Source organism: Pogoniulus pusillus, chromosome 32 (genome assembly GCF_015220805.1).
Source record: "Pogoniulus pusillus isolate bPogPus1 chromosome 32, bPogPus1.pri, whole genome shotgun sequence".
Taxonomy (NCBI): domain Eukaryota; kingdom Metazoa; phylum Chordata; class Aves; order Piciformes; family Lybiidae; genus Pogoniulus; species Pogoniulus pusillus.
In genome coordinates this window covers 699,898-712,515 of record NC_087295.1, presented here as the reverse complement: position 1 = coordinate 712,515, position 12,618 = coordinate 699,898, and the positions used below count along the sequence as shown (strand labels likewise).

Sequence of the window (12,618 nt, the reverse complement as noted above, 5' to 3'; positions counted from 1 at the left end):
GGCAAACACTCCAGGCAGGGCGCGCAGGGGCGCAGGGCGGCGGAGCGAGGCCGGGCGCAGCCCCCCAGCGCCAACGCCTCCGCCGGAGCCCCGCCCCTCGCCCCGCGCCTCTCGCCCCGCCCCCCGCCTCTCGCCCCGCCCCGCGCCTCTCGCCCCGCCCCGCCTCTCGCCCCGCCCCGCGCCTCTCGCCCCGCCCCGCCTCACGCCCCGCCCCGCGCCTCACGCCCCGCCCCGCCGGGCCGCGCGCCCCTGCCCACACGGGAGCAAGATGGCGGCGCGCAGGGCGGCGAGCGGCAGCTGAGGGCTGCGGGGTCCCCGCGCAGGTAACGGCTGCCCGGCGGCGCGCTCGGTGCGGGGCTGCCCTCCTGTGCGGGGCTGCCCTCCTGTGCGGGGCTGCCCTCCTGTGCGGGGCTGCCCTCCTGTGGGGGCCTCCCCTCCTGTGCGGGGCTGCCCTCCTGTGCGGGGCTGCCCTCCTGTGGGGGCCTCCCCTCCTGTGCGGGGCTGCCCTCCTGTGCGGGGCTGCCCTCCTGTGGGGGCCTCCCCTCCTGTGCGGGGCTGCCCTCCTGTGCGGGGCTGCCCTCCTGTGGGGGCCTCCCCTCCTGTGGGGGCCTCCCCTCCTGTGCGGGGCTGCCCTCCTGTGCGGGCTGCCCTCCTGTGCGGGGCTGTCCTCCTGTGCGGGGCTGCCCTCCCGTGCGGGGCTGCCCTCCTGTGCGGCCTGCCCTCCTGTGCGGGGCTGCCCTCCTGTGCGGGGCTGCCCTCCTGTGCGGGGCTGCCCTCCTGTGGGGGCCTCCCCTCCTGTGCGGGGCTGCCCTCCTGTGCGGGGCTGCCCTCCTGTGCGGGGCTGCCCTCCCGTGCGGGCTGCCCTCCTGGCGGGCCGGCGGCTCTAGCGCTGCCTGCCTGCGTTCCTCTCCTCCCTCGCCCGGCCGGTGCCCGCAGTGCCCGCGGCCGTGGCTCTCCGCCCGCTCCGTCAGCCTGTGCCGCCTCGCCGGGCCCAGCGCCCAGCGGCACCCCTCGAGCAGGGGCCTGGCCGCTGTCCCCGCCGCGGCTGCCTCCCGCTCGCTCTTTGTTCTCCGCCGCGGCAGCAGGCCGGCGCCGCGCAGCTCCCGGGCTGAGAGCAGGGAGGCTGCCTGCGCTGCCCCCCCTGCAGGGCGAGGGAAAGCTGCTGCCCTTACCGAAGAGTTTGCAGTACCCTGATGTGGTAGAGATCTCCCCTCCGGTGTGCTTCGTGTTTATTGTCGTTACCTCAGTGCTGCTCTCCGAAGCCTTCGCTTGGTCGCCAGCGCAGCCCTTCCCTCCCTTCTGGGACACCTTGCCGGAGTTGAAGCGTTCTGGCTTGTAACCTGGGCCGCACAGCGCTGGGCCAGACTGCCCTTAGCTGCGCCGGGACAGCCTTGCCTCAGCCCCGTGCACACAGGCCTGGCAAGGCAGAGCCGCCTTGTGCCGCGTCTGTAGCTCTGCTCTCTGCTGGGTGTCCTTGCGTGTCCCGGCGCCTTGGCTGCTGGGGGTTGCATCTCTGCCTCACAAGTGCCTGCTGAAGGAGAGCCCTGCAGAGGGACCTGGCTAGGCTGGATGGGTGGGCAGAGGCCAGTGGGATGAGACTGAACAGGGCCAAGTGCAGGGTTCTACACTTTGGCTACAACAACCCCAAGCAGCACTACAGGCTGGGGACAGAGTGGCTGAGAGCAGCCAGGCAGAGAGGGCCCTGGGGGTGCTGGCAGAGAGGAGCTGAACTGAGGCAGCAGTGCCCAGGTGGGCAGCAGAGCCAGTGGCATCCTGGGCTGGCTCAGGAGCAGTGTGGGCAGCAGGACAAGGGAGGTTCTTCTGCCCCTGTGCTCAGCACTGCTCAGGCCACCCCTCGAGTGCTGTGTCCAGTTGTGGGCTCCTCCATTCAAGAGAGATGTTGAGGTGCTGGAAGGTGTCCAGAGAAGGGCGATGAAGCTGTTTGATGCTATGATTCTGTGACACTGAGGTGCTGGAGTGTGTCCACTTAGGACCAGTGGAGCTGGTGAATGGTTCTGGAGCACAAAGCTTGAGGAGGGGCAGGGGAGCTGGGGTTCTTTGTCCTGGAGAAAAGGAAGCTCAGGGTAGCTCTTGCCATTCCCTTCGAAGGCCTGAGAGGAGGTCGTAGGGAGGTGGGGGTCTGCCTCTTCTCCCAAGTAAAGAGCACCAAGACAAGAGGAAATGGCCTCAGGTTGCCCCAAGGGAGGGTTTAGGTTGGACATTGGGAAACATTTCTTCACTGGAACAGGCTGCTCAGGGCAGTGATGGAGTTACCACTCCTGAAGGGATTTAAAGGCTGTGTAGATGTGGTGCTGAGGGACATGGTTTAGTGGTGGACCTGGCAGTGACCAGTTAATGGTTGGGCTTGATGTTAAAGGCCTCTTCCATCTAGAGCAGTTTTATGATTCTTGTGCATGAGATGATCTGAGACCAGGAAAGAGCATCCTGGCAGCCCCTGTGCTTTGTGCTGCTGCGCTGTGACCCAGGCTGTAGCCCCTCTTGCTCTCACCCATCTGTTGCTCTGACCCCTGCTTGCATGGGCAGTTAGGCCTGAGCTCAGCCAGGTGTGCCACCGAGAGGTGAGTCTCTCTGGACCTGTGCACAGGTGTGGGGTCTGGCTTGTGCCTTTGCTGTCTCCCTTCAGAGGGAGGCTGAGGCTGTGTAACTGTTGTGTTTTCAGGTGCATAGTTGGTAACTGCACGGTGCCCAAAGTGGCTGTCCTAGGGGAGAGCTCCTTTCTCTTGTAAAATAAATGGGAGTGATACAAAGAAAGCAAAAGTAATAAGCAATTAACAAAACCAAGCCAAATGGTGAGGTACTGAAATGTGCTCGCTGATTTGGGGCTAAGTGCAAGGCTGCAGAGGAGGAGAGATTAGGTGTCTCCCAAATAACTCATGCACCTGCACTGGGAATCTTAAATTCAGTCCTGGGCTTGTTCTTACTACAAAAGAGAGAGATTTTAGGGGTTAGCAGCCAAAGGTTCAAAGCACCAGCATGGTGTGTGTGAGTGAGAAAGGATTTCAAAGAGTCTGCTTGGCAGGGAAGAGGGGAAAGGTGCAGTTTTATAGTACAAGAAGCAGGCAGTGAGGTGTAGGTCTTCTTCTACACAGAGGTGGGGAAGGTCTCCAGCCCTAATGAGTCTCTGAATGTTAGGGAAGTGCAGCCCCCCCCTAATTTCCCAGGGACCACCTTCAGGTGACATAGCAATTATTTCTGCTGCTAATGCTGCTGTCCCACAGGAAACAGAAACAAAGCCACTTGGGATAGAGGGTTGTATACGAGGAGGTTTTACTGGTGCAGCTCTGCAGCGTAAGTGCTGAGCTGCCTGAGGTACAGCCCAGAGCTGAACTGAGCCCTACACGGAGGGTAGGAAACAGGGCTGGAAACAGGCTTTTTAGGAGAGGAATTGGAGGTGAGGAAGAAATCCGAGAGCAGGGCTGGTTTAATGCCCTGTTTCCTGCTCTGGGAAGTAACACCAGCAGATATCTTAGTGGGGCCAATCCCAAACGTGTGGGCTGTTTGCTGCTTCTCCCTCCCGAGTCATTTTGTTTGAGCAGGCTGAAGCCTGTGAGGAGGTCTTTTATCTGGGCTCCCAGGGGCTCCCAGCTGAAGGAGCACTCGGCTGCGTTGCTTACCTGTTAAATTATATCTTGTCTGAGCAGCACAGGTTTCTCTGGTAGTTCTTGCAGGAAGCTGTACAGATGAGGAAGCCCTAAGCCAAATATTCAATTTAGAATGTCTAGTTGAAATCTCCTAATTATAGTCCTCCTCCCCCATTTCTGCTCAGTGATGACAAATACAGTCATTTTACAGGATACTTTCAACCAACCTCCCCTACTCCATGTTTCATTCTACACTTTTCTAACACCCTGTTCTCTGTCCTCAGGCAGCTGAGCATCTTCCTTTGGCTGATCCTGCTCTCCTGGAAGACTGAATGCAAGAATTGTGTCTTAGGAGAGTAGAAATCCAGCACAACAGGTTTGTTCCATGCTGGGGCCACAGTTAGTCCTTAGATGAAAAGATAAACACGTTTATCAAACTGAGTGAGTCCAGAGGTGGCCATGAAGATGCTCAGAGGGCTGCAGCAGCTCTGCTGTGAGGATAGGCTGAGAGATTTGGGGCTCTGCAGCCTAGAGAAGAGAAGGCTTTGATGTAGTCCTTGGAGTGGCCTTCCAGTATCTGAAGGGGACCTACAGGAAGGCTGGGGAGGGACTACTGACAAGGTCTGGTATGACAGGACAAGGGGGAATGGATTTAAACTGGCAGCTGGGAGATTGAAACTGGATGTCAGGGAAGGGTTCTTTGCAGTGAGGGTGGTGAGACACTGGCACAGGTTGCCCAGGGAGGTTGTGGAGCACAGAATCATCGAATGTGATCGCAGATCACCTCCCTGGAGGTGTTCAAGGCCAGGTTGGATGAGGCCTTGAGCAACCTGTTCTAGTGGGAGGTGTCCCTGCCCGTGGCAGGGGGTTGGAACTGGATGAGCTCTGAGGTCCCTTGCAACCTCAACCATTCTATGATTTATAATGCAGACAGGCAGGGATGAAGTGCATGTACCATGGAAAACAGCCACGTCATCTAAATCAGGCTGAAACAGGTTTCAAAGCTGCCAGATTCTTCTTGTCTAATTGTGATAACCACTGAACACAGGCTGCAGTTCCTCTCACAAGCACTGCAGTGCCTGGGTTTGTCTTTTCAGGTACCACAGCTGGAAGCATGCAGTGGATTTGTCAGAGAGCTGGGGCTTGTTCCTCACGTTTGGAGAGCCGACTGAAGGGCCTGCTGGGCTTCGTCAGATGGCAGAGAAGGCTTCCTGCTTGTGTCAGAGCTATTTACAGTGAGACGGGGAAATGGGAGAAAAGCTACGGGCTGGAGACAAGAAGAAGAGTGGAAAGTTGGTGGCTGCCAAGAATAAAGGATCAGTTCTGCAGAATTTCAGAAACTGATGTAAGCATGACCAAAGCTTTGAAAATTGTGCTTAATTTTTTGTTCTCTTGGAAGGAAATGAACTTGGATGTAATACAGCTGCCTTATGGTGATGAGACAGAGTGACATACTGGGGACAATGCCCTGTCTGGTAGAAGAAGAGGTGGCGTCCTGATTTCGACTGGGATGAGGTCATTGTCTTCCCAGTAGCTGGTGCAGTGTGCTGGGGTTAAATCCTGGCCACAGAGAAGTATCAATAAAAATCAACACAGTGAGAGCAAAGTAGGAGCTTGTAAGTTTAGGAAGTAGTCAATTCTTTCTTTGATGATTATGCCACATGCAGGAATTGGTTATGTAAAGTATTAAAAGAATCACCTTTCAGTTTCATGACTTCTGCAAACAGCTTTCTTGAGATCTCATTCCCAGCCAGCTGTGACAAATCCATTATGCTACTCGCTGGGACTCGTTAAATGTGCGTTAAGGGAAGCTGGGCTTGAAGAGTATTTCCTGGGTTGTGGTGTCTTAGGAGTAATGAGCGACTTGCAGGGGGAAAGAAAAGCTTTCCTGTGCAAGAAAAGCTCTTGCAAACAACCACAGTCTTAGCCTCTGTCTTTTGCCCTCGCAGCTATGCTCAACCACAGAGGTGTGAAAACCTTTTTATGCCTCTTGATGTTTGTTTGGTTTTCTGATTGTAGCCTCTCTCCAGCAGGGAACTGATCCTGCCAATGTCAGAGAGCAAAGGGCTGGTTCTTGGAGGGAGGAAGCAGGTGGAAGTGGAGTGCACGCAGAGGTGTAGCAGGGCAGGCATTCAGTTAGGCTTGTGCCTTTGACACCTCCCAAGTCCTGTATTCCTGGGGATCATAGACATGTGCTAGGTTCCAGACAGTGTTTGTCATGGTATTTTGGCCTTCCTTTTACAGTTGAAGTAGGTTTAATAACATCTGGCCTTAAGAGGCCCGTAGTGTGTGGTGCTGCAGTGGAGTATTCCTGATGTTTCTAGTTTGGCTGCTGTTGGACAAAAGTGACACAACAGTGATAGTTGATAAAATGAGTAGAGTTGCCCATAGGTTTTTGTACTTGTTATTAACCTCAGAAATGTCATGTAGGGACTTGTTAATCATCTCTCAGTAGCACTCAAGGTGGGTTAGGAATGATTTCTGTGTCAGAGATAATGTTTTGTTTCTTTGTCACCTTTGTCAGTTTGCTCAAGCTTAACTAAAGGAGATTTTTGCTCTTTACACTGCTTGTAAGAGATCTTTGGGTCTGAGCACAGCTTGTGGAACTGCAGTTGCAACTGCAAATGCCTGAGTTAGGCACTCAGTGAGTTACTGCAGTTCACCTGATGAAAAAGCGGCCGGCCAAGATTGAGCTCCAGGTTTGGTGTAAATACCAAGTGAAACATCTCTTTAACTTGTCAAGAGGACACTTCAGTCTGGCTTGTTCTCCATTTTTGGTGGGACAGATCGGGAGCACAGAGATAAGCACTTAGAGCTGCTGTGGTAGGGAATGCTGATTTGTCAGGGAAATGTATCTTCTGTTGAGTTAATTAGAAGCATAATTTTTCAAGTCCCATGTAAATATCAATGTCAGCTGATGAGATGGCAGCAAAGTCTGGTAAAAACATCTCAATTTACAGCCCAAATGATTCGATTCGATGAACTTTGTCAGTGCTCACTTGGATCAGTCCCAGCAGAGCCTCGTTTCTCCCCTTGGTACCATGTAGCATATAATGTGCAGGTGTATCTATTTGAGTGAAGTAATTACTCAAGAGTGACAACTCTCTAAACGTTTCCTTCTAGAAATCAAGACCAAAGTTTTATGTGCTTTCTATGTTCCCATATCCTTCTGGAAAGCTCCACATGGGCCATGTTCGTGTCTACACCATCAGTGATGCCATAGCTCGGTTCCAGAAGATGAGAGGAATGCAGGTAAGAGCAGCAGTAGGACCGGGTGGGGGTTGTGTTTTAATATCCTATTTGGTCAGGAAATGAGTGTTTTCCAAAATACTACCTTGGAATATATGCTACAGATGCACAGATAATGGCATTTGGGACTCCTCTAAAACAGATGGTGTTCAGAACTCGCTGTTGCTAGCATGATTAGAAACTATCTCAAATGATAGAGCTGATGCCGTGTCAGCTACCTGAATCCATTGACCATCCTGCTCCTGTGAGAGGGAAATGAAGACCCTACTGCAGTCTGAGTGGGATCACAGAGTGGGGAGAGGTGCAGCTGGAAAGAGAAAACTGAGACATCATGGGAAAAATGTTAATAATCTGGAGAAAATAGGAAGGAGGAAGATGGAAAGGCAGTACCCAGTTTTTGGGTAAGAAACAAAAGGAATGAGATAGGCAAAAATCTACAGGAGACTCAGAAAACAGCTCTCTTTAATGTGTGAGAGAGAAGGAGCAGCTCAAGAAAGAGGAATCAGAACCCCAGAAGAGCACCAAGGAAATGGAGAGAGAAATTTTCACTGCTGGTTGCGGTGCTAAGTGCCATTTCCTTGCTCCAAGTGCTGTAGAGTGGAGTATTTCCTGGAGTTAGCACTATCCATCAGGCTTTGAAGGCACTGCCACTGCATTATGCAGTGTGCTACCTTTCCAAATACTACATGTGCCAGCCACGAACAGTCTGTGCACTGAGTGTGTGCTGCAGCTTCACAGGAGTGCACCCTCATGCTTTTAAAACTACAGGAGGAAGACATAGCTGCCTCACACCTGTAATGTCTGCTGTAGCACTAAGCTGCCCCAGCTCCCCTGAGGAGCAGAGCTTGGCCTCACTTGAAAAATTGATCTAATCAGGGACTTGGACTTCTTGCTTGCTGTTGAGGCCACTGGAGATGTCATTTCAGGACTTAGCTCACCTCTCATCAACAGCAGTGGAGATATCCACTAAATTGCTGTTCAGCAAGATGAAAACTTGCTTCTTTTTGTGTTGGCTAAAATAGAGTGAAAATCGTTGGCCAAATCTCTTCTGTTCAAAAGCTAACACCTGCAGCACCCTGCTGGAAGTAGAAACCTTGGGAGAAAACCTATCACAGGATGCTAGGGGTTGGCAGGGATCTCCAGAGACCGTCCTGCAGAGGAGGTGAGGCAAGTGCAGTGCCCCAGGGCAGCTGGGAGAGCCAATTCCCAGTTCATGGTGGCCTAGGGGTTTTTCCCAGAAGAAGTTGTGAAGGTCGTGTAAAGTTTTTCAGTCTTGCATTCCAGAGTGGTTTTGCAGCTCCTGTGAAAATGACTGTGAAGGCTATTAGAGTGCCTGGAGAACAGGCTGCATCTCTATAAATATGTCTCTTTTCTTGTGGTAGCCACTTTGGAACATCTATTTATGACTCGAGGTGGGCAGCCAAAGAATTTAAGCTTGGTGTAGGATTGAGAGACGTTAAAAGATCGCTCAGATGGTTCTCTGAGGGTGCCATTCCCAGAGCTGTTGTTTAGGTGGCCCACAGTGACCTGCTGGAACTTCTCTTTCCCTGGAAAAAGCCTTCCTTAGCCATGCTAATTTATCCATCTCTTGGAATGAAAATCTTTGTCATTGATTTTCCTCTTCACAACTCATTTCTCAGCCTCTGTTCCAGGGTTGGTTGTAGGGCATTACATGGCTTCATATTTCCAAGAAAGAGATTTTTCTTTCCCCCTTGTGTTGAGGGAATTTTTCAACTTTCTCAGTGGATGAAAAGAAAGAATCCTCTAGAGACAAGAGAAAAGTTAGTATGCCTAACTTTTAACTTGCTCCATTGCTTTTGGTTTTATTTTGCTTCCTGGAAATTCAGCTCCAGTAGCTGCTTGAAAGTTTAGGAACTGTTTATTTTCCTTCAGTCAAAACAGCAAGTAGAAGTGAATGCATTTCAGGGGGAAAATTTTACTTTGTAGTGTTGTTTAAATTCTGTGTCCATAATTTCCAAACTAAAATAGAGGAAGAGTCATAGCAGATCCTCCTAGGAAGTGTAGCTCTGCTTAGGGATGTGGAGGTGGCCCTGGTTAGCAAGGCAGAAAGCTGCTGGAAGTAACACAGAGGTGTCAGAAGTGTTTGTAAGGCATCAAGGAATGATGGCCAAAAAGCAGTCCGGCTTTGGGCTTCCCAGCTCAGGAGGGACAGGGATCTGCTGGGGAGACTCCAAGGGAGAGCTGTGAGGGTGAGTGGGGCACTTGAGCATCTCTGCTGTAGAGAGAGAGCCCTGGGGCTGGTTAGTCTGGAGAGGAGAAGGCTGAGAGGAGATCTTACCAATGTCTATAAATATCTGAGGGGTAGGTGTGCAGGTGAAGGTGCCAGGATCTTTCTGCTGGTGCCCAGAGACAGGACAAGGAACAACAGGTACAAGCTGGAACACAGGAGGTGCCACCTCAACAGGACAAGACACTTCTTGATGGTGAGCACTGGAGCAGGCAGCCCAGAGAGGTCATGTCAGACCCAGCTGGATGTGTTCCTGTGTGACCTGCCCTGGGTGATGCTGCTCTGGCAGGGGGGTTGGATTGGATGATCTCTGGAGGTCCCTTCCAACCCCTAAGATTCTGACATTCCATGATAGGTTTCTCAGAGAATGGCTTCAGAAGAGAACAGTAAATTAGCTTCCTGTTGCTTTAATCTGAGCAGGAAGGAGTTGGTTGCTTTGTTACACTTAGAAAGGATAAGCTCAAATGCCTTTCCAAAGGGATTAGAGCTCCTTTAGTCAGTTGGAGCCCTTCTTTGGAATACATTTGTGTCATTTCTTCATTTTAGAGGTAGTTGGAAGTCTTAAGTGGGAGAGTGTAAAATCATTTAGATGCTGGCTGGGTTTCTAAAATGGAACATCAGGTGGGTTTTTTCTGGCTGGAAAGGATCTGATTTTGTTTCAATTAAAATATTCTAGGGAGGTAATATGCACTGAAATCTACTGATACTTGGCACAAACCTTTTCCTCGCCTGCATTGGAAGTGGGAAAGGAACTGTTTGTTCTTTTTTGTGTTTTGGGTTTTTTTCCCCTTGCTTTGGAGAGCATAAAGCTGGGGATTATGCTGCTCACTGATGACACTGAACCCAGGCAAAGGCTAGATTGCTTTGCTCAAATGCCCTGGGCTAAACTCTGCCCAAAGTATGGCAAGGATGACATTTGTCATGAAATGGAGTTAAACCAATTTTGTGTGTATGGAGAGAGTTGCAGTCACAGATCACACTGCAGACACATTTCTTGTTAAATGCTGTGAAAAAGTAATTTCTATGCTTTGAATTACAAATCTGCCTGTTAATAAACCAATCCAGGGCTCTAAGGTGCAGGCTCCAGTTGTTTTCTCTGTGTGTGGTGTCAATGCAGATGCAGGAGTTCACAAAGTGGAAAGGTTTCCTCTTCATCATTGGAGGTGATAGAGACATTCCTGGGGGCTTTCAGCGTGGCAGGCTTGCAGATGGCTGCTGCTGCTGCTTGGGGAACAGGTATTTACCATTGCTTTATCATCCTGCCTTTATCATGGCTTTGAGAAATTCCAAAGTGAGTGATTTGTGCCTCTGAGAGGACCCAGAATAATTCCCTTAGCAGTCAGTAACAGAAAGGGATGTGGTTCACAAGTTCCTGTCATGTCTTTCTAATGCAAGTGTGACTTGAGAGGAGCCCCCAGCGAGGCTGTCGTGTGTGAGCTGGGCAGGAGAGAGAGAGGGAGCAGTGCACGAGTTGAGGTGAAATTGCTGGACAGGAGGATCAGGTTTCTTAATTTGCCATAGCTTAAACTGCCCCGATGGACAGGGTTGGAGCTTTCTCAGCGACACCTCCCCAGCAGCCCCAGCTGACTTGGCAGGTTTGTTCTGTTCAGAACTTTTGGTTTTAATTGAATGTGTTCCCACTCTTCCAGCAGTGAATTTTAACATTCAGAGTGCAGAACTGAGTGGTGTTGCAGAGAGCCAGGCCAGTTTAACGACAGCTTTGCCATGCATTCAGCCAGAGGATGACTGTTCCCATGCACTTCCATTTCCTCATCACTGTTAGCTGCTGCTCTCCGCCGGTTCTTGGTGTTTGAGGCTGTTGTGTCCTTTTGCCAGGTGATTTTCTGTTATAAACCAAGTGAAAGCATTACAGATGTCCTCTGTGAATTCAGCCTTATCTAAATTCAGCTTCCCAGCAGCAAGTATTGAAGGTGTTAATGAGCTCACTGGTTCATTCTGGAGGAGAAAATGAGATATTCTTTTAAATGCAATTATGTTAGGCAAGGATGTGTGAGGCTGAGGAGGTGAGACAACTGCGCTTGCTAAATGTTTGTAGTAGTGTGTGGACATGGGAAAAATCTTACATTTTCTATCTTGTGAGAAGCAGAACTAAAGGAGAGCATTTTGTAAGCAGAGCTGTTTTGATAGCAATCTGTGGGGGTTGATTATTTTCTCATTTGGAAGTGCTTTATCAGAATGCTGATGAGCAGTGCTCTGCAGAGAGGCACTGCCGTGGTTCTTTCTAGAACATCCAGCCTAGTCAAAAATTCGTTGTGCTGATCTCTTGCCAGGTGTGCCTTGTCTGCTTGGGCTTCTCTTTGTTTGTTAGCTGCTCTGCAATGGTGTTTATTACCTGCTACACTGAGAAGACCATCTGGGAGGGTGACAGAAAGTTGCTGCTGAAGGCAAGGGTGTTCCCTGGCACCTGGCATTGTGGCCAGGGATCCCCTGCTTTGCCAGTCTTTTTTTCTGTTGTGATGGTGTGGGAGTTACCTGTCCCCCTATTCTTAGGAAATCACCCAGACTAGACTCAGTCCATCTGGAAGGTAAGGAATGAAGCTTTCTATTCACAGTTTAGCACAATATACAAGCAGAGAGTTACAATAGCTACAGCTACAGACATCAATATACAATGAACAGGTAATACAGAAACAGCAGCCCTCCCAGAAACCACAGTCCCCAGGAGGGGCTCCCAACCACCTTCACCTCCTTTCCACCCCTCTACCTTATCCCAGAGTATGCCTTACATGCAAGGTGAGGTTGGAGGATTGGCCAGGGGAGTTAGAAAGCAGAAGGATGTTACACAGAAGCAGCCCAGGGAGAAAAGCACAGGCACCAACTGTGACAGAGACCCGCACGTGCTGACACTGCCTTGTCTGTGTTTTGTGGTCTTGTTTTTAGACATCTCAGCGAGCCTGAGTGCAGCAGACATCAGCATTGTTTCACAGCCTATCATCTAATTTCTCATTAAAATAGTCCAGTTGGCCTCAAACCAGCACAGTTGTGCTTGTTAGTTCCAGTGGAGTGTGCTGGGGCTGTACGCAGAGGCAGGCATGTAGACTGTGCTGTAGTGATTCAAGTCCCAGACCTGTCAGCAAGCCCTCTTCAGTGTAATTGCTGATTACCTTCTCTTGTCACACCTTCTCTGAGATAAATATGTTTATTTACAGGCATTTTGGACACTGATTCTCATGTCTGTCTTAAAATTCAGAATGAATCAATCCGGATGTAAGTAAGGGAAGTCAGCTCCCAGGGGTAGTTTTGAGAGCTACTGAGCATATCAGATCAAGCAAATTCTTTGTTTCCTTACAAACATTCAGGAAAATTCCCGAAGTTGTCTGTCCTAGTTACATTGAGAAAGGCATAGAAGAGTGTTAGAAGCTGGTTGTCAGCTCTGTGCTTGCTGATCTCACCTGCTAATGTTGGCATGAGAGCACTGAGTAGACGAAGATCCCGAGAGGAAGAGCTGAGATGAGGAAGGGCTAAGTGGAGTTACTGCCTCTTACTGTTCTTTGTCCA

The 12,618-nt window shown here is 50.7% G+C and overlaps 1 protein-coding gene across 9 annotated transcripts in view; it reads left to right on the top strand.

Moving 5' to 3' along the window:
- Window positions 1-238: 238 nt before the first annotated feature.
- The window catches only part of LARS2 (leucyl-tRNA synthetase 2, mitochondrial), a 57,094-nt gene continuing 44,714 nt past the window's right edge, over window positions 239-12,618 (top strand). For all 9 annotated transcript variants that reach the window (XR_010308084.1, XR_010308086.1, XR_010308087.1 and 6 more), the window contains exons 1-4: window positions 239-323; window positions 3,887-3,978; window positions 4,700-4,947; window positions 6,726-6,854. Coding sequence is in view for 1 of the 9 variants with exons in the window: in XM_064169826.1 (XP_064025896.1) it covers window positions 4,717-4,947; window positions 6,726-6,854 (360 nt within the window). In the remaining 8 variants the exon portion in view is untranslated. The remainder of the gene's footprint in view (window positions 324-3,886; window positions 3,979-4,699; window positions 4,948-6,725; window positions 6,855-12,618) is intronic.